Raw genomic sequence first — 26,132 nt, 5'->3', positions numbered from 1 at the left:
AGTACAAGAGTTCACTGGTATAGTCCAAGTAATGAAGCTTAAAATAGAACAAAACCTCGCAATTTTTACAGAATGGATCGATTTGCTTGAAAATTTGAGAATAAGTAGTGGATAGTCCAAGGATCAAAATCTATATGATGCCGAAAGGTGCTTTTACCATGGGGGTTGTTGCCACCCCATTTCGGGGGTGGAAATTTTTTATTATATTTTGACCGCAAAAGTTAGTAAAAACATTCATTCTAAGCAAAAAGGTCCTATACATTTTTTTAATAAAATTAATAGTTTTCGATTTATTCGCTATCGAAAGTGTTAGTTTTATATCGAAAAAATCAATGTTTCGGCTAATAACTCCAAAAGTTTTCGTTTTATCAAAACAACTTTACATAACAAAAATGTACCTTTTGAAAAAATAAACAAAACCGTTCTTATTAATTTTCTGTAAGACCAATAGTAATCGAGCTATACACTATTAAATGTTAGCTCTTCTTCGTCAAATGCTAAATACTGTAGTTTCAAATTCAAAACACGGGAAAACTATGCACTTTTTAAGTCAACTTGTTGAAACTAATTTAAAGCATTTTAAAATATCTATCTCCAGAAATAAAAACAAAGTTTCTAGCTCAAAAATTAAATGACGTATGTATATTGAAAAGAATGTTAGTCCCTGCTTTTTTCAGCGAAAAAGTTATCCGAAGCAACCTCCTAATCACCACCCCAATTAAAATTAGTCATTAACCCTACTTGGTTGTCTTTATTTGTATATTATTAACAGGTTCTAGAAGTTTGACCAGCTTAGAATGATTATTTAAAAAAAATGGAGTTCTAAGCGAAAAACGAATTTTTGTAGTTTGGAAAAAAATGGCCTTTTCTTCAGAATAGAAAGATTAGCATCGGAGATACGAAAAAATGTTTAGATATGAAATTTTAGCTTATTTAATTCCCAAGAAACTGGTTTGCAAAAATTTTTACTACGGCAAAAATTGAGTGAGCTATTGATAATTAAAACTTGTAATAACATGCAAGAACCTCCTTTACCAACCCTTTTAAAGTCACCTCTTTTTGCGACTGAGGATTTTAAAAAGATTTAATATTAATAAGCTTATAGATCTTATCAAAACCTACAAAATTCTTTTTTAACATACTTTCTAAGATAAAACATAGAAAAGTTACGGCTAAAAAATCAATATATTGGTTTGAAGAAAAAAAAGGAGAAATCCAATTGGAAGCATAATAATGTAAGTTAGCGGTGTTTTTAGTCATTGGCTATTTCATTCTTCTTTATTTATGCATTATTAATAGATTCTAGAAGTTTGACTGGCTAAGAAAGATTAGTTTTAAAAGAAACTGGAGTTAAAAGCGAATAACGAATTTTTGTAGTTTGGTAAAAATGTCGATTTCTTCAGAATAGAAAGATTAGCATCAGAGATACGAAAAAATGTTTAAATACGAAATTGTAGGTTATTTAATTTCCAAGAACTGAGTTTGAAAACATTTTTTCTACGGCAAAAATTGAATGAATCGTAAATTAGTATATTATTGAAAAACACTTATTTTTTCGATATAAAACTAACACTTTCGATAGCGAATAAATGGAAACTATTCATTTCATCAAAAAAAGTATAGAACATTTTTTGCTTAGAATGAATGTTTTTATCAACTTTTGCGGTCAAAATATAATAAAAAATTTCCACCCCTGGGATGGGGTGGCAACCACCCCCATGGTAAAAGCGCCTTTCGGTATTATATAGATTTTAATCTTTGGACTATCCACTACTTATTCTCAAATTTTCAAGCAAATCGATTCATTCTGTAAAAATTGCGAGGTGAAAAGCTTCGGTTCCTGGACTAGTAATGGACTGATAGATATGAAAACGTTCGTCCTGAACACATTTATGTATTCCATTTTTAATTTTTAATTAAATTTTGAAATGTTTTGCGTTAAAGTCGTTTTATATACAGTATGGTGCAAATGAAAGGAATAAATTCGTAAGTCGGCACCTTAAATGAAACATCTCGAAATAGGTGAATTTTTAATTTTAAATCATGATTTTATGGCATATGTACACTAAGCATCAAAATTAACGCACCACCTTAAAAATGGGCTCGTATTTCCTAAAGTTGTTGCCCGATTTTAGTGATTTTTTTAGTACCTATATAATAAATTAATTAATTGGAAAAGACTGCAAGACTTGTACACACTTCTAAATAGGTCAAAACGGCAAACAGGTGTATGTTTTCAAAAAACTTTTGATAGTGTGTAAAAAATATATTTTATATCAGCTAAGTACTTTCAACACATAACGTGCCATCATCAGAGCTTCGTCCTCTCTGATGAAGCTCTGATGATGGCACGTTATGTGTTGAAAGTACTTAGCTGATATAAAATATATTTTTTACACACTATCAAAAGTTTTTTGAAAACATACACCTGTTTGCCGTTTTGACCTATATTATAGCTTTATTCTTCAAGAATATCGACGTAATAATATTATTGCTAAACAGGTAAGTGTCATTGTATACCGGGTGTAACAATGATAGTGTGTTTTTTCCTCAAAGTTTGGAACACCCTGTGGAATATTCTAGCGTATATAAAATATATTGAAATTAAAACTTAACTTTGTAGCCTTAGGTTTTCTTAACATTTTACTTTTTGATTCATTCGCTTATGTGGGATAATAAAAAAGTTAGGTACTTTAACAACTAGCCATGTTATTCATCAATTCAGGGTGTTTCTAAATAAGTTCAACAAACTTTAAGGGATAATTCTGCATAAAAAATAATGACCGTTTGCTTTATAAACATACGCCCACAAACCACAAATGCTTCGTTTCCGAGATACGGGATGTTGAATTTTTTCTTACAAACTGACGATTTATTTATTGCTCTAAAACCGGTTGAGATATACAAATGAAATTTGGTAGGTTTTAAGAGGTAGTTATTGCGCATTTTTTGACATACAATCAAGAGTTTTATATTCACCATTGGCGTACATACGGCATATGTATCTAAAATGTTTATACCCTTATGCACACCGCAATGGTGAATATAAAATTCTTAATTGTATGTCAAAAAATGTTCAATAACTACCCCTTAAAATTTACCAAATTTCATTTGTATATCTCAACCAGTTTTAGAGCAATAATTAAATCGTCAGTTTGTAAGAAAAAATTCAACATCCCGTTCCTCGGAAACAAAGCATTTGCGGACATATGTTTATAAAGCAAAAGGTCATTATTTTTTCATGCAGAATTACCCCTTAAAGTTTGTCGCCCTTATTTAAAAACACCCTGTATTGATGAATAACATTGTTAATCATCAAGCTAGTTGTTAAAGTACCTAAAAGGGTCCTTTACACGGGCCACTAAAATTGCATATTTTCGGCAATATTTAGTGGAAATATTGCTCAGCGATATTTGTGAAAACAGAAATATTTACGTATGGCCTGTCAACAATAATAAAAAATATTTACTGCAATATTTCCAGCCATGCTTGTTGCATTATATATCCGTTTTAGACGAAAAATACCCTTGAAGTATTGACGAGGCGAATGTTTACACTATCAATACCCGTTTCTGGTATATCCCAGGATAAAATAAATTGAATTGCTTCATATGCAAACCAATGTACAATTTTGCCACCTTGACTTCCACTTTTCTTTTGAATTACCTTTTTGTGTTCATTTTTCGCACTTGTCCTTAAACTTCTGAATTTTTTATAAGCTTCGTCCGGTGTTATATCGTTGACTGATAAATATACTCCGTATTTATCAATCAACGGTTATATTGAATTCTTGTGCAAATGGCCGTCCAACTATCTTTCTTTGCATTTCTGTCTTTGTATGATGTATTTTCTACATCCCACAACTCTGGACGTAAATATACTGCATTAATAAAACTTATTGTGTTTTCATTTGACCACGTATTCATTTTTTCTTTGTATGTTTTGACAAAACCAAATTAAATTTCTACAGAATAGCAGCATTTCTACAGAATAGAATCGGCAACGCATCAGCCACTAACTGCAATAGTGTTCAAATACCAGCAATATTTCGGCCACATGGCTCGGCCCTACGGCGATATTTTCATTAGATGCTGCAATGTTGCTAGCAACATACCGAATATATATTGCCGGCAACATATTGCTTTAAAAACTAGCCCGTCTAAATGCCCCTTAACTTTTTTATTATCCAACATAAACGAATGAATAAAAAAAATGTTAAGAAAACCTAAGGCTACAGTTGAGTTTTAATTTTAATATTTTATATACGCCAGTATATTCCACAGGGTGTTCCAAATTTTGAGGAAAAAACGCACGATCATTGTTACACCCGGTATACAATGAAACTTATCTCTTTAGCAATAATATTATTACACCGATATTCCTAAAGAATAAAGCTATAACATACTAAAAAAGCACTCAAATCGGACAACAGGTTTAGGAAATACGAGACATCAAAAGTGTCCTATTTTTTAAGTGGTGCGTTAATTTTGATGCTTAGTGTAGGTATCATACATAATGGACTCACATCATCCACCTGGGCGTGATGACATAATCAATGATTTTTTTAAATGAGAATAGGGGTCGTGTGCTAGCTCATTCGAAAGGTTATTGAATTGTCTATTTCAGTAATATAAACATTAACATAATTATTTATACAGGGTGTACAAAATTTTTTTTTAATTAAATTAATTGACCAAAAAAGAAGAATGTATGTAATTTATTTAATTCAAAATATATGTTAATGCTGTCAGAAGATAGAAAAAAATATTTGACGAAGAAACATTGCTATTCGCTTAAATTAAATAATGTTCAAACTGCCAAGAGGTAGGTGGGTGGCAGCTTGAAGATTTAATTTAAGCGAAAAGCAATGTTTATTTATAAAATAAACATTTTTCTGTTTTATGATAGCAATAAAATGTATTTTGAATTAAATAAATTACATAAATTTTTCTTTTTGTGTCAATTAATTTAATTCCAAAAAAATTTTGAACACCCTGTATAAATTATTATGTTTATATTACTAAATAGACGTGCACAATTTTTTTTGTTTATTTTTTATTGACTTTTTCTTAGTTGGTGAACTTGTTGAATTGATTGTGATTTGTTAATGGTTTTAAGAATAAATTAACGGTTTTTCTTGGGATATAAAATATAGTCATATTGAACTGTGAACATACAGAATTCTCTTGTATACTTTTATTGACTTTTTTTTGTTGTTAAACATTTTATTGATTTTCTTTTCTTTATATGAAAAAAAATTATTTAAGTTAGAAATTTTTTATGTATATATTAGGTTACCTATTTGGAAATGAAGATATATCTAGAAATATCTATAGAGAATTGAATAACCCTTCAAATGAGCTAGCATACGAGCGGTATTCTCATTTAAAAAATTATTGATTAATTCATCACGCCCAGATAGATGACTTGCTATAGTTAGACAAGGCGAAAACGATGATGAGTTCTTTGGAGAAAATTTTGCATAATCACATTCATGAGACATTCCAGAATAAGATTCAAGAAGTCGCCCACGCGAAAAGTGGTCCAAATTTTTTTTAATCAAATTGCAAAAATCAATATTTTTGGCCCGGATAAATTTTTTTAGGTTTTTTGGACTATTCTGGATAAAAAAGGTCTCTTATAATTTTTCTCTAAAGTTGATAGTTTTCGAGGTAAAAGCATTTTAAAATTGAAAAAAACGAAAAATAGCGATTTTCAAGGCTAACTCGGTTAAAAGTTATTACTATGGAAGTCAGAAAGTAACTAAATCAAAGTTTAAAGCCCCCCTACAAGATCCTGAAGAAATTTTTGTCATTATTTGATTACTAAGCTGTTATTTTTAAGTAAAAATAATGAGCGCCATGCACGTATTAGGCGGCCGTCCATGATAAGTGCGAAAGTGATGCCATTCAGGCAGTCCAATGGCGCATCTCACTCGCACTCACATTTACAGCCGCGTCAATACGATCTTACTGCTCATTATTAATAAATAAAAATAACAGCTTAGTAATAAATTAATGACACAAATTTATTCAGGATCATGAGGCTTTAAATTTGATTTAGTCACTTTCTGACTTTCCATAATAATAATCTTTAACCGAGTTATTACAAGTCTTAAAAATGGCCATTTTCGCGTTTTTCAAATTTTAAATTGCTTATAACTCGAACACGATCAACTTTTGAGAAAAATTACAACATACTTTTCTGTCCAGAATGGTCCGAAAAATCTAAAAAAAATCGTCCGGGCCAAAAAAATTGATTTTTGCAATTTGATTAAAAAAAATTGTTTAAAAAAAATTGGACCACTTTTTGCGTGGGCGACTTCTTGAACTTTATTCTGGGGTGTCTCACGAATGTGATTATGCAAAACAATCTCATGGGAATATTTCTTCCAACGAACCCGCCGTTTTCGGCTTGTCTAAGTATGATATATACCTATGTCAAAAAATCATAATTTAAATAGAAAGTCGACCTGCTTCGGGATTTTTCCTTAAAGTCGTCGGCTTACGAAATAACGAATGTATTCCTTTCATTTGCACCATACCATAATACGAAGTTAAAAAGAAAGCAAAATAGCATACTCAAAGTCCATAGGTACTTGACGATAATACTACAAAAAATCATAACAGTCCATACCCACAGGAGTTGAAGTTTTGGATGAACCGCGTTTAGTCAAACTGTCTATAATGACGTTACGATTTAAAAACTCCGTTATCTCTTTGATCGTTTTTTCTTCATAAGCTCTTTGAATGTCTTGATTACTTCTCGCTGATAAATTTGGTTGCCATAGAGTGGATTCGAGCTTACGTTTCAAATTTCTTCTTTTAACAGGCTAAAAAAATAGCATAAGTTAAAAATGGAATATTTAAATTACTTATTATAAATTAATATAATATGCAGTGTGTCTGTGTAACTTGGAACCATAGGATGTGAAACTTTTTTATTATTAATTTTACGAAAAGGTCATTCTTTATAAAATGCTCTGCATCGTCTAAAACCTAAGATACAATACGCAATCATCAGATATCATATTTTGTCAATAGTATACGAGGTACCTAAGTCAAAAAAATGAATTTCGCGAAGAGTAAATATTGTGGAAAATAAAGGTACTTTACTCTTGAGCGAAATTCAATTTTTTGGCATAGCTCGTATACTATTGACAAAATTTGATATCTGATGATTATATCTTAGGTTTTAGACCATGAAGAGCATTTTATAAAGAATAAGTTTTTTCGTAAAATTAATAATAACGGAATTATAAATAAAAATGATGTTGGGTATCATAACTTGAGAAAAATTTTCAAAATTTTTGTTTTTAAATTAGAAGAATATATTGTTCTGAAGCTATTTCCTTGTGGCATCTTTATGATTAATTATTTATATGGGAAATAAGCCACAATTAAAATGAAAAAAATAATTTTATTAACGTTTCGACGCCCAAATCGGGTGCCGTTGTCAAAATACAAAATATTACTAAAATAAACAAAAGTGTTGTTGCTAAGCAAAAAAATTCTTCTAATAATTTATTTAATCTCACTCATTTATATTGGCAATTCAGACATATATTATACATTTTAAAGTAGAAGACTTTAAAATGATATTGCTAATATTTATGAGTTGCGTTCTTGGGACGACTTACTGAACGATAGTTCATTGGAAACGTTAATAAAATTATTTTTTTCATTTTAATTGTGGCTTATTTCCCATATAAATAATTAATCATAGAAGAATATAATTGCATATTATAATATAATTTTTAATTCCAAACAACTTTCCTTAATAACAATTTTCGATATTATGAAATATAAAGACACTTTACTCTTGAGGCGAAATTTGTATTTAAATTATAGGACAATATATCCTTTAATTGAAAAAGGTACCTATTCCACTAGTCGATCAGATTAATCAAGCGGACTTAGGCGCACGATTGACAAATCTATAGTGGATATGCGGTCGAGGCGATCGAAGTTCGAGCCCCAGCCCGGTGAATAGAAAAATAAAAAGGCTGACGTCGTAGTCTAAAATTCTAAAAAGAATCTACGACTTGGTCTGGAATAAGCTGGTGTCTGATCGGCCTATGGAGGAGCGGTACGGCAAGGGATAAGGGCTTGCGGCTCGGTGACACTCCTCCATAGATCCCTACCGAAAGGGCGTTGACGCCTAAAAACGGTGTATATATATACCTATTCCACTAAACGGGTACCGGTTAAACATCAGATATGCAGATGACACCATAGAAGGTTTGTTCGAACACAACGAAGAACCGTCATGTAACGACCCGTTACTATAAAATAATACGTTCCATGCGTTTTGTGTCTGTATAACGTGCGTTCCATGGGTTATCAGGACGGTGATCGTTACATGGACGGTTTCTCGTTGTGTTGAAACAAAGCTTTAGTATTTGCGGACACCTAGAAGACCTTCTTCTTCTTCTTAACGTGCCCTATCAAGTCTCCTTGACTTTGGCGATTAACATGGCGAAACTGTCTCTGTCTCGAGCTATTCTAAATAGGTGTTCTGCTTTCTTTATTCCTGTCCACTCCCGGATATTCTTCAACCAAGAGGCCTGCTTTCTATCAATTCCTCTGCGTCCTTCGATTTTACCCATCATAATAAGTTGAAGAATATTATACCGGTATCTCCCCTTACTACGTGTCCAAAGTATGCCATCTTTCTATATTTATGTTATCAAGCAGCTCGCGGGTAGCATTTGCTCTCTTAAGGACTGCCACATTTGTCAGCATAGCCGTCCATGGTATTTTCAGTATACGTCTGTGCAGCCACATTTCAAAGGCCTCCAAACGGTTAATGGTGGATATTATGTCCATGCTTCGACACCTTACAAGAGGACGGACCAAATGTAGCATTTAACCATGCGCTTTCGAAGTTGAAGTTGCAAGGTATCATTACAGAAGAATGACCTCATTTTTAAAAATGTCGTGCGGGCTATATCGATTCTACATTTGATCTCTTTATCTGGATCTAGTTGTTCAGTAATATGGCAACCAAGATATTTAAAACTGGGTACTCTTTGAATTATATGACCATCAACATATAACCGTGAATCTTGATGGGCCAAACGGCTAAATACCATGTATTTTGTTTTTGAACAGTTTATATTTAGGCCAAACTCTCTTCCCACTGTGTCAATGGCATTTAAAAGGTGTTGTAATCCATTCATATCATCACTTAAAATAACTGTATCGTCTGCATATCTGATTGTATTTATCAGAATTCCATTAACTTTCACACCCCATTCCAAATTATGCAGCGCTTCCTTAAATATTCTATCTGAATATAAATTGAATAACAGTGGGGACAGTATACAACCCTGTCTGGCATCTCTTTGTATTTTGCATATTTCTCTTGATTTTCCATTTATGCAAGCTGTCGCTGTTTGACGCCCCTATAATTTTTCTATGATTCGTACATCTTGACTATCAACTCCTTTATCCTTTAATATTTTAATTAATTTGTGATGTTGTACTCGATCAAAGGCCTTCTCATAATCAATAAATACAGCAAATGCGTCTTTCCTTTGATCTCGGCTTTTCTGCAATATTTAGTGCAAAGAGTGCGTCCCGGGTTCCCAGTCCATTTCTGAAGCCAAATTGTGTTTCATCCTGGTCTTCTTCACATTTATCTCTGATTCTACTGTGGATGATACGTAGAAGAATTTCAAAGTGTGGCTAGAAAACTTACAAGTCCTTATGAATAAAATCACTGTCACAGTATTGCAGTCAAATAAACGTAAAAAAAGGCAAAGCTTATGATCATTAACAAGAAAAAGATCAGAAGGTCAACTCTGCAGAAAGAGTAACATGCTACAACTACTTTGGCTCCATAATAAATGAAGAATTGACCAACAACCAAGAGTATAAGAGCACGTATCGGAAAAGGTAGACCTTCAACCGGATGGGAGCCTTCTTCAAGAGCCACAACCTTTCTCTTGGTATAAAAGTAAGAATGCTGCGATGCTAGGTTTCCTCTGTCCTTATAGTGTCCTTTTTATGGTAGTGAATCGTGGACCTTGATCGAAGGTAAGTGCAGAAAATTGGAAGCATTTAAGATGTGGTTATATCGAAAAATAGTTAAAAATCTCATAGGCTGACACAAACAGTCACAAACGAGGAGGTCTTCAGTAGAATGAAGAAGAACCAAGAGGTATTATATGACCACCATCAAATCTCGGACGTTACAATACTTCGGATATATTATGCGAAATGAATCCAGATGTGCCCTCCTACAAGCCATCCAGCAAGGAAAAATATTTGGAAAGCTAGATCCAGAAAGAAAAAGAACATTTTGGTTAAATAACCCCAGAAAAGCTGATTCGATAGGGCTTTTCATTCACAGTTATTTGTTTCGAGCTTCTGTCATGTGTCACATAATATTAACAAGTAATTGGACTTCGTAAAGTCCTAGGTTTTCACCCAAACTAATCGAAAGTAGAACTGGAAGTCGATATTTGAACGCTTCGTGTAACTTTGCGTCGATCGATATACGATTTTACTAATTTTGAGTCATTTTGATTAAACTTTGGGTCATCATTGTTTAAGCAGAAATGACTTCAAAACAGAAACTAAAGATTAAAACTAAACTTTTCAATACGCTTCGATTGATACATGTACTATTTCTGCGACTATAACGGCACTACTGGTTAGAACTTTTTAAGCGGAAATGATATAAAAACCAAAGCCAAAATTTGTTCTCATCTTGCTAAGACACGTCGAATTATATATCGCTATATGTCGGTGCCTTTAGAACAGTTTATACGGTTGCAACTTTAAAACCGGAAGTCCGATGTCAAATTTTTCATCTTTAATACCATCCTTGGGTTATAAGCTTTCATTCGACACCTCATTTGCCATTCTATCTGTATTAATAATGGAGGAGTTGTATTCGCGGGCGGAAAGACAAATGAACAGAGAGTCATGAAACCGGAAGTATATATTTTGTTCTCTTCTTGCGAAGTAGCGTCGAATAATATATCACGTGTACTATTCCGGTGACTTTAAAACAGTACTTCTGGTCGCATTTCTAAAACCGGAAGTCCTAGGTCAAATTTCGCACATTTAGTGCCATCCTTGGATTATAAGCTTTCATTCGACACGTCAATTGTTATTTTACCTGGTATAGTGACGGAGGAGTTATATTCGCAGTCAGACGGATAGACGGACAGACAGGCTAGGTCAAATTTCTCACATTTAGTACCATCCTTGCATTATAAGCTTTCATTTGACACCTCATTTGTCATTCTATCTGGTAAAATGACGGAGGAGTTATATTCGCAGTCGGACGGACAGACGGACAGACAGCCTAGGTTAAATTTCTTACATTTAGTACCATCCTTGCATTATAAGCTTTCATTTAACACCTCATTTATCATTCTACCTGGTATATTGACGGATGAGTTATATTCGCGGTTGGACGGACCGACGGACAGACAGCCTAGGTCAAATATCTCACCTTTAGTACCATCCTTGGATTATAAGCTTTCATTTGACACCTCATTTGTCATTCTACCTGGTATAATGACGGAGGAGTTATATTCGCGGTCGGACAGACCGACGGGCAAACAGCTTATATCAAATTTTTAACCTTTGGTTCCATCCTTGGATTATAAGCTTTCATTTGGCACCTCATTTGTCATTCTACCTAGTATAATGACGGAGGAGTTATATTCGCGGTCGGACAGACCGACGGACAGACAGCCTAGGTCAAATATCTCACCTTTAGTACCATCCTTGGATTATAAGCTTTCATTTCACACCGCATTTGTCATTCTAGCTGGTATATTGGAGGAGTTGTGATTACAGACAGACAGACAGACAGACAGACGGACAAACAGACGGACGTGGATAATTTAAAGTTTTCACATATTTTTAAAATTGGGTGAAAACAATATATCTACGTCATACGTTATTAGTATATATTATATCAATGATACAAAACAGTGTGCATACAAACCAAAGACGTATGACGTAGATATATTAATATTGGGTTTGTTCCAACATGAACTTTTGGACGGCCCAGAAACCGTCACGAAACTACTTGTACCGTTTGTTGTGCGCATGTTCGTAATTGTATCGCCCAGTTATCGTCCCATGACGGTAATCATATATTTGTCATTTTTGTTGGTGACAGCTTGTGTGCTTTTAGTCGATCAAAGGCTCAAAAAATTTAAAGAATTAAATCCTAGTGCTCAAGTCAGTCCAACCAGCACATTATGCATTTGCCCGATTACTGAAATGATCATCACGAAACCGTCACCGAAAGATCACAATTCTTGTTGGAACAGTGGGAAGGACGATCCGATGACGATCATATTTTTGTTGGAACGGATTTTCTTTACTGCGCAGGAGCGTTACCGTTTCGTGACGGTTCTCGGTCGTGTTGGAACAAACCTATTATGAGACACATGACAGAAGCTCGAAACAAATGACAATCGATGAAAAGCCCTATACAACATCTGTTCGGCTTTTTTTCTGCGTGAATCACCCTGTACATATTGTTGCGCAATGGAAGCGTGCTGGGCCCATAACCTGTTATAAAATGAGTTAGGTGAGCTAACTAGCTAACTAAATGACCATCAACGATTAAAAATTTATTCTTAATTACAGGACAATAGGAAAACATTTTACTTGAACATAAGTTGTATAACTGACGTTATATTTTCTTGACATTGACATTACATTACTTCAATTGTCAATACTGTCAAATACATAAAGTGGCAACCATAGAGCAAAAAGTTGACGTATACTGTGCCTACCAGCGTTTTTTATAATTTTCTAAAAGGACACAAACAATTTTGTTCCATAAGTTGTTTTCACACTGTATAATTTCAAAATTTTACCCTGTAATTTTCATAATAGTTCCTACATGATAGAGTTCATTAAGGTCAGGTTGATAACGAACTTTTAAAAATATACAAGGTGTTCCATTAAAAACAAGTAATTGGACTTCGTAAGTCCTAGGTTTTCACTCAAAGTAATCGAAAGTAGAACTGAAAGTCCATATTTAAACGCTTCGTGTAACTTTGCGCCAATTGATAAACGATTTTACTAATTTTGAGTCATTTTTACTAAAGTTTGGGTCATCATTGTTTAAACAGAAATGACTTCAAAACCGAAACTAAAGATTCAAACTCAACTTTTCAATACGCTTCGATTGATGTGTTACATGTAATATTTCTGCACTTCTGGTTAGAACTTTTTAACCGGAAATGATATAAAAACCAAAATTTTATATTTGTTCTCATCTTGCTAAGGCACGTCGAATGATATATCGCTTATACTATTTAGGTGACTTTAAAACAGTTCATACGGTTGCAACTCTAAAACCGGAAGTCCGATAACCATCCTTGTGTTATAAGCTTTTATTCGACACCTCATCTGTCATTCTATCTGTATTAATAACGGAGGAGATAGACATACGGGCAGACAGTCATGAAACCGGAAGTATATATTTGTTATCTTCTTGCGAAGTCGCGTCGAATAATATATCACTTGTATTATTTCGGTGAATCTAAAACAGTATACTTCTGGTCGCATTTCTAAAACCAAAAGTCCTATGTCAAGTTTCTCAACTTTCTTGTTATTCTACCTGTTATAGTGGAGGACTTATATTCGCAGTCGGACGAACAGACAGCCTAGGTCAAATTTCTCACCTTTAGTAGCATCCTTGGATTATAAGCTTTCATTTGATATCTCATTTCTACCTGGTAAAATGACGAAGGAATTATATTCTCAGTCGAACGGACAGACGCACAGACAGCCTAGGTCAAATTTCTCATCTTTATTACCATCCTTGGATTATAAGCTTTCATTTGACACCTCATTTGTCATTCTACCTGATACAATGACGTAGGAGTTATATTCGCGGTCGGACAGATAGACAGACAGACAGCCTAGATCAAATTTCTCACCTATAGTAGCATCCTTGGATTATAAGCTTTCATTTGACACCTCATTTGTCATTCTACCTGGTATAAGGACGGAGGAGTTATATTCGCGGTCAGACAGACCGACGGCCAGACAGCCTAGGTAAAACTTCTCACCTTTATTACTATCCTTGGATTATAAGCTTTCATTTGACACCGCATTTGTCATTCTACTTGGTACAATGACGTAGGAGTTATATTCGCGGTCGGACAGACGGACAGACAGCCTAAATCAAATTTCTCACCTTTAGTACCATCCTTGGATTATAAGCTTTCATTTGACACCACATTTGTCATTCTACCTGGTATAAAGAGGGAGGAGTTATATTCGCGGTCGGAGAGACCGACGGACAGACAGCTTAAGTAAAATGTCTCACCTTTAGTACCATCCTTGGATTATAAGCTTTCATTTGACACCTCATTTGTCATTCTACCTGGTATATTGACGGAGGAGTTGTGATCACAGACAGACAGACAGACGGACGGACAGACGGACGTGGATAATTTCACGTCAAAGTTTTCACATTTTTTCAAAATTGGGTGAAAACAATAAAGCTTATATGGACTACGCTGCAAGGCTTGATTGAATCACTCTGTAGATTTAAATTTATATCTAAAAAGCCCACTTTTATCTATCAAAATCGACGGGCCTTGGCGTTTCTTTATACTTTTTTTAAAATAAGGACAGAAATAATATTATTTCGAAATAATTTTATTTCGTAAGTGGTTTCACCCTGTATATGAAAAACAGTTTAAAATAAAATTTGATTGTAGATTATTATACACTCATTCAAAAATGTACTCAAATCTAACATAAAAGAAAATTGTTTATAAAACGTAATTATATATTTATGGCAAATAAACAAATCATTTATATATTTAATTAGGCATATCAAATATTCTGGATGATATTTCCACTATTCCTGATTATATCCATTTTTAATATACCTATTATTAATTAGCCACATGGAACCCGCCGCATCCGCTGTGGATACGCCTATGGCTGCGCCAATCATGTTCTAAAGTGATTACGCATATAAAATATTCTGGATATTTTCACTATTCCTGATGATTATATCAATTTTTAATGTTATTGTAGTCTCTTCTTGTGAATGCCATACATTATTAAAAAATAATATTACACAACGAAAATTTAACCTTGAATTAACCTAATGGTCTACTTTCAACTAGAAGCAGAAAAAAGACGAAAACAATTTTACATTTCGTATTTGTATTGGTATCTCAGGATTACTTGAAACATAAATATCAAATGGCCTTTTTGAATATTATTAACTTGTAAAGTCCTTTATATTGTAAAAGAAAATTATTATAAAATAAAAACAGGTACCCTTGAAATACACTTGAGTTAGAAAACCTTGGAAACGCTGTACCTAGCCTCTGTTTAGGTCATGTGACGTCACGAACATTCTGACGCCACGTGAATATAACCACCAATTACAGCGTAGTAGGGCGAAGATATTCCGCAGCCATTTTGTATTTCGCGCCTTGAACTGAGGGTAACGAACATTTCGCGTACAGGGCGAGTAGTATGCTGATGTCAGTTCTAAGTAAAAGTTGTAAAAGTCAAGTTCTTTGAAATTCATGTAAATAAATCGGAAATCAGTGAAGTTTAGTGTCTGTTGAAGATAGTTTGATTAGTTTTTATAGTTTAGAAGAATTAACAATTTTAGTGAAACACAGAGGACAAATAATTCTTCATAACCTCATTTTTGAAAACAAAATTTCTTCTAAAAAACTTCTTTAGATTTGAAAATATACGGTTTTTAATGTGTAAACAATGAAAATAAGTACTATTTATCACATGTAAGTTTAAATCGTGAATATTAGAAGAAAGGTTTTGACAGAACTTGCTAGACACGCATCTTTTAGATTCTAATATCTGTATCTTTTTTTAATGAATCATGAATGTGAAAGATGAACGACACGATGAAGCTGAGATTAGAGAAATGGCAGCTAAACTTAAAGAGGCCAACAAGGCCAAAACAGCTTCACCCCAAATGCACCAGCAACAATTTTTAAATTTTTTAAGTGCGGGTGAGAAATCTAAACCTAAAAATAATGCTGGTACAAACGAAGCTGATGTCAAATACATTGATGAAGAGTCTGTAAAGGGTAGATTTGGATGGACTACGATGAGTAAATGCCATATTCCATATATTTTTAGATCTGGAGAGAAATATTGTGCAGTGAGAATGGTAGAAATGAAATTGTTTAATTTTCTGTATAATTCTGATTTATGCAACTGTGTAAACATTCCAAGTTATTACATAACTGAAGCTGAAGCTCGTTTGTTAAATGAAATAAACTTCAAACATTGTGACCTCCAGTTCGGCAGTGTACAGTTTTCATCCCGGGACCTTATAGTTAGACTAATGGACGCTAATGAGTTTTATCAGTTTTTAGAACATTGTTATGCAAAGTTAAGATGTAATCATATTGAGAACGTGAAGAACCTGGGTCGTTGTGGTTTCGTTCGCATAAACAAGGAATCAGTGGTACCGTTTACCTTACACAACGAACAAAAATATGTACCTCTCTTCTATTTCGAAGGCGAAGTTGACAACCTTCGCCAAAGAGCAGAAAGATTAGAAGGCTGGGGTTTAGCCTACCTAAAATTTTGTTGTAAAGTGCAGGGAATTAGGAATGAGTTGTTTGCTCATGAAACTTGTTCAGTGATTAGCTTAAATGATATTAAGAACTATTTCCCGCCGGGAACTATATTTGAGGATTACTGGCCTAAAAAGAGTCTAGAATCACAAGTTATTTTTGATAAAACATCTAAACTTACAAAAGATAATAGTATCCAGTGGATTCGGCAACCGACTGCACCTCCTTATATATATTCGTCACCATCTCCAAATCCACCAACACAAATAAAGGTCACTAATGGTCAGATACACAATGTGCGCATGTATCCCAACTATACGATCGCAGGAGGACAACCATATTACCATGGAACTCAAACGAGACCTACTAATGGCGCAGTCTTATATTTACGCTCATAACACTGCACCATTGTATTATAAATATGCTTAGATAAATAGTTATTTATTATAAATATACAATATAAAACAGATTCAAACAGACTTATTTCTTCCTTAAACCATCACCATTTAGCTATTATCATTTCTTAATTTAGTTATTGATACCATTTGTGAAAAATCAAAGACTGTCATGGCTGGGACATGTCTATAGAGACAAGAAGATGCAAAAACAGCAAAAAATATTACAATGGAAGCAGACAGGAAGAGGACAAAAGGAAGGCCCAGAACAAGATGGTTGGATCACGTGGAAGACTGTCTGAGAACCGTTAAGACAATGGAGGAGAAGGACACAAGAGAGATCTGAAGCAAGAACTGTTGTCAATTTTAGAAGGATAAAAATTACAGTATCACTACGAAAATACAGTGACAACAGGGCAAAATAAACCAATGCCTTCAATATAACAACATTCTACAACTTACCTTCATACAGGGCCTGGGATTACTCTCTGCACTTCCTTCAGTATCAGAAGAACCAGAAGTTGTAGATTCTTCTTCTGTACACTCCCCAGAACTTTCTTCGGTCTCCAGGTGTTCTTCTTCACGGTTTGCAAAATTTGTAAGAAGTCCCAGTTTAGGACGTGGAGGCATTATTTCGAATCCATCCCACCAGAACACTTCTTTACATACAAATTTTTTATCGGAAATGTTTGGATCTGCAAACATTCAAAGAAAAATGCAACAACGTTTGCAACTCCCTTAGCATTGGAATTGTACTTGGCAACACTGGTTCGTAAGGTTACTCGCATAGAAGAGTGGGTGGGGGTTACTCGTGATGTCAACTGTCAACGATAACCTTATTTAATATTTTGGCGCTGTTTTTGTGTTTAAAAAAGTTTAGTTTTAATCTTTTAATTCTGTTTAGTCTAATGTAGAATAAGTTAAATACAATTAAGATAATTATCATCGAACTCTTTTTACCATAAAACTAAGAAACAGATTACAACAAAATCAAACAAACACAACTTTTCATTGTGTATTTCAGATAAGGAAAAGTTACCAGCTTTCGGTGGATACAATTATAATTAAAAATTAAAACTATATAACAGTGTTAATTGACATTCTAAACATAACGATTTAGTAAAAATAGTCTACCCTGAAATTTAACAATATCCCTTATCCTGATACTTTTTTTATCTAGCAGCTGTACTACTCATATTCAGATACTTTTTAAATTTTGTATAAAGCTGACGTTAATTGTTTTGTCATGGATACTCCTTTTACCGGATTTAAATCATGTCGAACGTGTGTTGGATGTAACAGGAAGGAGACTGACCACTTTGCAACATCCTCCACACACACTCTGGCAAAGTTAATCCATGAACAGTTTCCAGTTGTTTGTATGCATTTGTAAGGATGTGCCACAAGCAGACATGGATCATCCCATTTTGTCAATACCTAGACCTGTACAGGGGTGTATTGAGCTAAGGGGTCGCTAAACACATTAATTTTTTTATTACATGTTAATAAAAATTCTTGCCAACATTAGGCATTATTTCATTCTTGATGTCAAACTTAATTTACACTTGGCAAGTTTGCTGACTGAAAATACTTGTGGCCACTAAACTTGCCATGTGTAAACAACAGGAAAGTGCTAGCAAGTGCACTTTTGAAGAGAGGAGGCCAAGGCCCGGTTTGAGCTGTAGTGCCATTGGATGGATAGAAATAAAGTATAAAGAGAAGTGGGCCAAGCACACTTCCCTAACGGATGCCAATATTACATTGTATTTCATCTGACAGTCAGATAGTCCCAAAAGTGTACTAAACCAAATCCGTATCCCATTCATTTAGTAATAAGATATTTCTGTCAATAGTTTCAAATGCTTTCTTTAAGTCAAGGAATACTGCTACTACATAATATCTAGGTCAACCTCTGTACTAAAACTGCTTATGGTTAAACTGGCACCAAATAGCACAAAACAGAGAAGAATGGAGAACTCATGGGGAGGCCTTTGTCTAGGAGTGGATACAAACAGGCTGAAAAAATGGTTAATTGCAATGCTGTGTTGGCACTTATCCTAGAAAAACAAAAAAATGTTCTAGACACATCCAACAAGCAAGAGTAGAATGACTCAATACAGTTGAACCCGCTTATTGGAATAGCTTTCGTGACAAGCAAAAGTATTCATATAACCGGGGTATTCTAATAAACGATCATTGGAGGCTAGCAGAAACGCTTCGGGACTTCAAATTTCTATTCCTTAAAGCGGGATATTATTTTAACAGGTATTTCAATAACCGGGTTCGACTGTATAATATCCCTTACTACCAGTGTTCCAAATTGATTTGTATTTCATGTCTCCAAAATACAAAAGTCTGTGATTGATGCAGATCATAATCTCGATTTAAAAAAATTATATATGCAGTCATTTTTACTTTAACAGTTACAAATTTTTTTACTGCATAAAGTTACTTTTTTCAGTATACAGCCCACATTTTATTTTTAACATTAGCTCTTAAAGTATACCTAACAAAATGTTACGTCTACAGTGTACTATACTATGGAGTGGAATCATGGACGTTAAATGTAGAGACAATGAGACGACTTAATGCCTTTGAAATGTGGACCTATAGAAGAATTATGAGGGTTTTCTGGGTAGATAGAGTTACGAACAATGGAGTACTGAGAAGAATAGGTAAAGAGAAGGAAGTTGAACTTGCAATTAAAGAAAAGAAGCTACAGCATCTCGAACATGTGATGCGGGACGAGAAGTATGGCATCCTACGACTTATAATGCAGGGAAAGATAGATGGCAGAAGAAGCATCAGAGGAAGACGAATTTCATGGTTGAAGAACCTGAGAGAATGGTTTGGATGCAGCTCAAAACAACTATTTAGAGCTACTACCTCAAAAATTAAAATAGCTATGATGATTGTTAACCTCCGTAGCGGAGATGGCACCTGAAGAAGTAAAAATACACTTAGTTGTTTGTTATAAACCTTATTCGGCATCAGCAAATGGTTGGAGTTCCTTCTCAATTGGGATTTATAACTGGAATCTGTCCCCTTGAAAAATAAAATTACTAATATAAAAATTTTTTGAAATGTGATATTTTACATGAGAAACTGTATTGTTTATAAAGACAAATATATTTTGTACCATAATGACTAAAAAACAATTAAAAGATATACTTACATTTTGTGGTGTACAAAATACTGGTGCATTTTGTACACCACAAGAAACAACAAATAATAAACTGGTAATTACAATCTTCTCAGAACGCCGATTATAACGAAACTAAAACCAATTGTAAAGCACATTCCAGTGAGAGGTTAGATAGATAAATTAGGTCAAAAATTAAATTTTTAAATATATTTGCAGTAGAATTCCTATTACTGGCGTACAAAATATGCCAGCGCGTGTAGTTAAAGGTTAAATATGAATATCAAATGACAAAAATATATAGAGATATATGAAGGATACAGGGGAAGAACAGACCAATAGTCCATTTGGATTTTTTTTCAAGCAAGTTGAAAGATTGATTAACTTATTATAAAGAAAAATAATAGGTCAAATTTAAAGAATAATAATAAAATAATAATTAATTAGTCCTTACATTGTACTGACTTTATAATAAGTTAATAAATCTTAGTCTTTAGTGTGCTTGAGATAAATCCCAATAGACTATTGCTGATCTTCCCTACACCTTTCATATACGATCACCTGCAAGACGAGACCATTTTCATTTGTGTATAAAAATATGACCTTTGTGGTTAAGGGTTAAAACTACTATTTTAGAAGTTAACATTGAAGAGAAATTATATAAAAACTAGTAAATAATTTATTTACAATACTTATATAAAAATATTAACAGGCCTATATACATTAAATCATAAAATAAAATTAATAATTTTCTGTATTTATATCATTAAGTCCTAACTCTTCATTTTGTTCAAATGTTCTTTCATAATGAGTAATCCTTAAACCCTCGTCAGGCTCATTATCATCCCTCATTGTTTGGATGTAACTATTACCAGCTGGATCGTCCAATACCAATGTAACAAATAATTTTCCAGAAAGAATGTCATCAAACTTATCTATAAATGCTTCAAATTCGTGTCTTGACTTAGGATCTACAGAATCACCAAAAATATGAGAATGTTTTGGATCACTCAGTTGATCTTTAATAGCTAGTACAAGGCCTTCTACAGTGGTAAATCTACCTCCTAATGCATGGGGACCAACCTCGAGGTCTAATTGTGGTATGCCAAGGGAACAAGTATCAGATTTCAGTAAATCTCTAGAGAAATCTTCCTTATTTTTTATATCGACTTCAATTTTAAGACCTTTTGGTTCTATTCCACCTCCTGATTTAACTTCATTTGTTTTATGCCCACATGCGTCACATGTCGTTGCCATAATCACTACCTCTTTAAAGTGTGGAATGTTTGTCATTTTCATATTGGTATGACAAGGTGAATTACAGGAAGGACAATTCGTTGGAAATTGTAATACTTCCCCTTGTAAATCTTCTAACGTAAATTCACCTTCAGGAATAGGATGCAGTATACCACTTTCCTCCTTGCCTGTTATTTCACTTTGACTAAAAAGACCCAATTCGTGGTCTTGCTCTTTGGTCCTGATAAAATGTGTAGTTGTACAGGAGTTATCAATCCTGGGTGCATTTGGATTCTCTATAAAGCTATTTCCAGAAATATCTTCTAGTATTAACGTAAATGGAGTTTTTACTTCCTTCAGTTCTTGTAATTTCTTTATAAACTCTTCTATTTGCTCTGCAGCTTCTGGATGTTGAATTTTCCTAACGGGTTGATCTTGCTCCAAGCCTGTTATACTCCTATTGATAACACCCTCAACAGTGGTAACCTCTCCCTTTTGGCTTTTTGGAGGGATTTCAAAATCTAACTCTACTAACTTTACACTGGTATAATCACTTTTTACCACTTGCCTGTTTAGATCTCTTTTTGTTGATACAGTTAAAGATATTCGCACTCCTTTCTCTGCAACAGCCGCACCAGATTGAATTTCATTATTCTGATAACCACAGTGTTCACAAGTAAAGGACATCAGCACCAACTCCTTGAAGAAAGGAATTTTTGTTAAAAGTAATCTTGTTATGCCATCTTCATGACAATTCATGCAAAGTGATTCAATTTCTGTTGCTTCAGGTTCTGGATCATCTGGATTAAGATCACGAAATATAGGTTTTGTTGCACCCATTCTGAAAAACGTTTTTCGATTTTCAATCAAATTACATGTATGTTACATGTGTTTAAAATTTACCTTTTTAGGTTAGTAGGTATTAACAGCTGAGTTTGTGACGTTTGTGAATGTGACTACTTCTTCTTTCTATCGAAAATTTATTTACCTTCAATCGATATTCACATAATTGACAGTGACAGTAACACAGTACAAAGCAGGACATTCCGTTATGTATTGTGGACAGTAACGTCAAACATTAGGGTTATATTATTATTATTATTCTAATTTTTATTTTTTAGTTTTTGATAAATCTATTGTTATTAATTTAAAAGAAATTGAAAATTATAAGCAATGATATAAGTTTTCCAATGCTTTTGTTTATAGTCGACTAGTATCATCATACTATAAGTATGGCACCGCCCCCAATAGTTACAGGTCTTTCTCCAAATGAAGGGCCACCAGGCACAAGAATCAAAATTAGAGGTGAAAATTTCGGTAGCCAACCATCCGATTTAATAGGTCTTACAATATGTGGAATGGATTGTCTTTTAACAGCCGAGTGGAAGACTCCTAATAAGGTTATAGCTATTTCAGGTAATACCTATATTAAGCCCTATATTTAGATCTACATTACTAGGTTACAGCCTACAAGAATTAGTTAATAAGTAGTTATCTTCATTCCTTCATTAAGCATTACAATCGATAGGGATTATAGTTAACGCCATGGCATTCAAAATCCTATTCTTGGAAAAGGTGGATTATTCCATATTATGTTAATTATTATGTCCTTTCCATTCTAAGGGAAGAGATTTTATATATCTGACTATATTTCTCCCTTTAATTCTTCTATAATTTGGGCATTTGTTTTCATTCTTCTTTCTCCCTGTCTTGTTACATTGTGGCCCAGTATTGTTCTCATTATTTTGTTTTCAAATTTCAGAAGGATATCTTCTTCTTTCTTGTTAATTGTTATTTCTATCCCATATATAACAATATGTCTTATCTAAGGTCTTATAATATATAGGATCATATTTGTCCTCTTATTTACAGAGAGTCTTGCTTCTAATCATATTTCTATTCATTCCATATGCTTTTTTTGCCTTTCACAATTCTTTCCTCTGTTACCTCTTTTCCAATTTTCCCTCCAGTTAGCTACTCCTAAGTAGCTAAAAGTGGATATACACTTGAGAGCAAAATAATCGACTCACTTGCTGAATTGTACATGTTAGAAGTCTCGAATTTCTTAAACCTGTTGTCCGATTCGAGTGATTTTTTTAGTATGTTACAGCCTTATTATTTAAGGAAATTGATGTAATATTATTGCTAGACAGGTAAAGGTCATTTTATACCGGGTGTAACAATCATAGGGTGTTTTTTTTTCTTAAATGTACCTAACTTTTTTATTATCCAACATAAGCAAATGGGTCAAAAATGAAAATGAAAATAAAGCCTAAGCCTACAATTGAATTTTAATTTAAATATTTTTTATATGCTAGAATACTATACAGGGTGTTCCGAACTTTAAAAAAAAACACAGTATGATTGTTACACCCGGTATAAAATGACCTTTACCTGTATAGCAACAATAATATTACATCGATTTTCTTAAATAATAAGAGAATAATTGAGAATGATTTCTGAAGTGGAAATAGAAACATCAAATAAACTTAATTTTAAAGTAAAATTGTAGCTTATTCCCCCCCCCCCAAAAAAAAATAGTAAATTACTTTTTTATACAATATTATTTCAATTTGTATTAATTGAATAATGTTAAAATCACATCATGAGAATAGAATCCCCAGAAAATTGCTGAATGCAAGAATGCAGGGAAGAAGAGATGGGAAGACGAAGTCGATGAGGATGCCAGGAACTTTATGGGAATGCATTCATGGAAAAGAACAGCGGTAAATCAAAATGATTGGAGAAGCTTATTGAAGGAGGCCAAGGCTCGATTTGGGCTGTAGTGCCATTGGATGGATGGATGGAAAATCACATACTTTTAAAACATTAATTAACATTACGGCTTCAGAACAGTTTTGCAGTAATTATTTCCTTAATTTTATGTTCATTTTATTTTGTAGTCAATAGATCAATGTTATGTACAAACTAATTCCTTTGACTTGCTTTAGGTCCAATAAAAGGTAAGGGAGATGTCATAGTAACCACAAAATATGGTGGAACAGGTACATGTAACGTTACCTTCAGGGGATACCATTTAGCTACAATTGGACCTTTAAAGGAGAGTGCAGTTTGGGTAGAAGAGACTCCCATATACTCTTGGGGTAGACATTCTTTAAGCCCAAGTAGTTTTCAGCAAGAAGATCCTCTAGGCTTGTCTGTAGAAGAGGCAGAGAACAAGATTAGTGAAGAAGAACTCTTAGGATATTTTCCTGGTATGTTTTTTATGTTCTTTACCAAAATTTCAGTATTACAGAATTACCTATCATCATCTTGGGATTATTTCTCTCATAGCTTATAAGTTATCCAATAATCCATCCATTTATGTTACTTTTCCATCTATAATTTGGCCTATATGTTTTCTGATTAACACAGAACCACAGCAACTGTGGTTTACAAACTGCTCCAAAGAGTTCTTATTATTATGGTACGACTTAAATGTTGGCAACCTTTCTGATTCTGATCATTTAAGTGCTGTTAACAATCCTGCCTATATATTTCTTGCAGATGTATTCTCAGGTATTTAAAAGATAATTTGAGCTATGGCCCTGATAAGGTCCCTTCCCATTTTCCCATAATATGGTGTGTTATCCAACTCAACCTGGTGTTCCTCAGGGGTCTAGCCTTGGAACCTTGATTATATTATAAAATTTGACATTATCTAATAAATAGAATGTAAAATGTTAGTTTTGTTTTAAAATTTTGGTGCAGAATTACAGCTACATTTGAAGTAGGTAACTTAATAAATTCTTTTAATATCATTCTTCTTCTTTAAGTGCCATCTATGTGACGAAGGTCGGCAATCATTATAGCTATTCAGATTTTTAGAGACGGCTGCTCTGAAAAGTTCATTTGATGTACATCCGTACCATTCTATCAGGTTGCGCAGCCGCGATATTCTGCATCTCCCTGTGCTTCTTTTTCCTTGAATCTTTCCCTGCATAATTAATTGGAGCACATTGTATCTCTCTCCACGTATAATATGTCCGAGCTATTCCAATTTTTTTGTTATGATGATATTTAAGATTTCCATTTCTTTATTCATCTTTCTCAGAACCTCTTTGTTTGTGACATGTTCTGTCCACGATATTTTCAGAATTCTTCTGTACATTCACAGCTCGAATGATTCTAGTTTTTTCATTGATTCAACATTTAAGGCCCAAGCTTCCATTCCATAGAAAGTGTCGAGAAAACATAGCACCTAGCCAACATAACTCTTACCTCCTTAATATCATTACTTACTTACTTTACTCCTCTTGATTCCATTTGGAACATAGGGCCTCTACAGTCCCCCTCCATTCATCTCTGTTTCTGGCCAGGGCTTTCACTTCTTTCCATGTTAACCCATTGTCTTCTAGCTCTCTGGTAATATTTCTTTTCCAGGATGTCATTGGTCTGCCTTGTTTTCTTTTTCCAGTTGGTTGGTAATCCAGGGCTTGTTTGGTTATATCATCTTCATTTTTCCTTAATGTGTGTCCAATAAACTTCCATTTGCGTCTGTTTATCGTTTTGGCTATCAGCTCTTGATTAGTTTTTCTCCAAAGTTCCTTGTTACTTATCCGGTTTGGCCAATATATTTGCAATATTCGTCTAAGGCATCTATTTACAAATGTTTGAACCTTTTGTATAATCTTTTTCTCTATTTTCCAAGTTTCTGCTGCATATAGCAAAATGCTCTTTACATTTGTATTAAATATCCTGATTTTGGTTTTGGTTGTTAATTTATTGGACTCCCATGTTTTCTTCAGCATATAGAACGCATTTTGGGCTTTAGTTATCCTTCCATTAA

At 33.7% G+C, this 26,132-nt stretch overlaps 4 protein-coding genes across 4 annotated transcripts in view; 2 read left to right on the top strand and 2 right to left on the bottom strand.

Moving 5' to 3' along the window:
• The window catches only part of LOC114332551 (SANT and BTB domain regulator of class switch recombination), a 79,057-nt gene that overhangs the window by 6,926 nt on the left and 45,999 nt on the right, over positions 1-26,132 (bottom strand). Inside the window, exons 7-8 of the mRNA XM_028282376.2 lie at positions 17,428-17,660; positions 6,637-6,832 (exon numbers count right to left, since the gene is read on the bottom strand). Of these exons, the coding sequence (XP_028138177.2) occupies positions 6,637-6,832; positions 17,428-17,660 (429 nt within the window). The remainder of the gene's footprint in view (positions 1-6,636; positions 6,833-17,427; positions 17,661-26,132) is intronic.
• LOC114332554 (uncharacterized) lies at positions 15,457-17,039 on the top strand. Its single transcript, XM_028282381.2, has one exon. It carries the CDS (start codon positions 15,865-15,867, stop codon positions 16,966-16,968), a length of 1,104 nt encoding a protein of 367 aa, XP_028138182.1. The 5' UTR covers positions 15,457-15,864; the 3' UTR covers positions 16,969-17,039.
• LOC114332553 (zinc finger protein ZPR1) lies at positions 20,773-22,307 on the bottom strand. The gene has a single exon (XM_028282380.2). The coding sequence runs from the start codon at positions 22,181-22,183 to the stop codon at positions 20,849-20,851; it is 1,335 nt and encodes a 444-aa protein (XP_028138181.2). The 5' UTR covers positions 22,184-22,307; the 3' UTR covers positions 20,773-20,848.
• Positions 22,404-26,132, top strand: part of LOC114332550 (exocyst complex component 2) — a 28,495-nt gene continuing 24,766 nt past the window's right edge. Inside the window, exons 1-2 of the mRNA XM_028282375.2 lie at positions 22,404-22,759; positions 24,295-24,558. Of these exons, the coding sequence (XP_028138176.2) occupies positions 22,576-22,759; positions 24,295-24,558 (448 nt within the window). The 5' untranslated portion in view covers positions 22,404-22,575. The remainder of the gene's footprint in view (positions 22,760-24,294; positions 24,559-26,132) is intronic.

The sequence above is a fragment of the Diabrotica virgifera genome, chromosome 2 (assembly GCF_917563875.1).
Source record: "Diabrotica virgifera virgifera chromosome 2, PGI_DIABVI_V3a".
Taxonomy (NCBI): Eukaryota; Metazoa; Arthropoda; class Insecta; order Coleoptera; family Chrysomelidae; genus Diabrotica; species Diabrotica virgifera.
The sequence above is the reverse complement of the archived record's forward strand: the minus strand, read 5'-3'. Positions and strand labels throughout refer to the sequence as shown.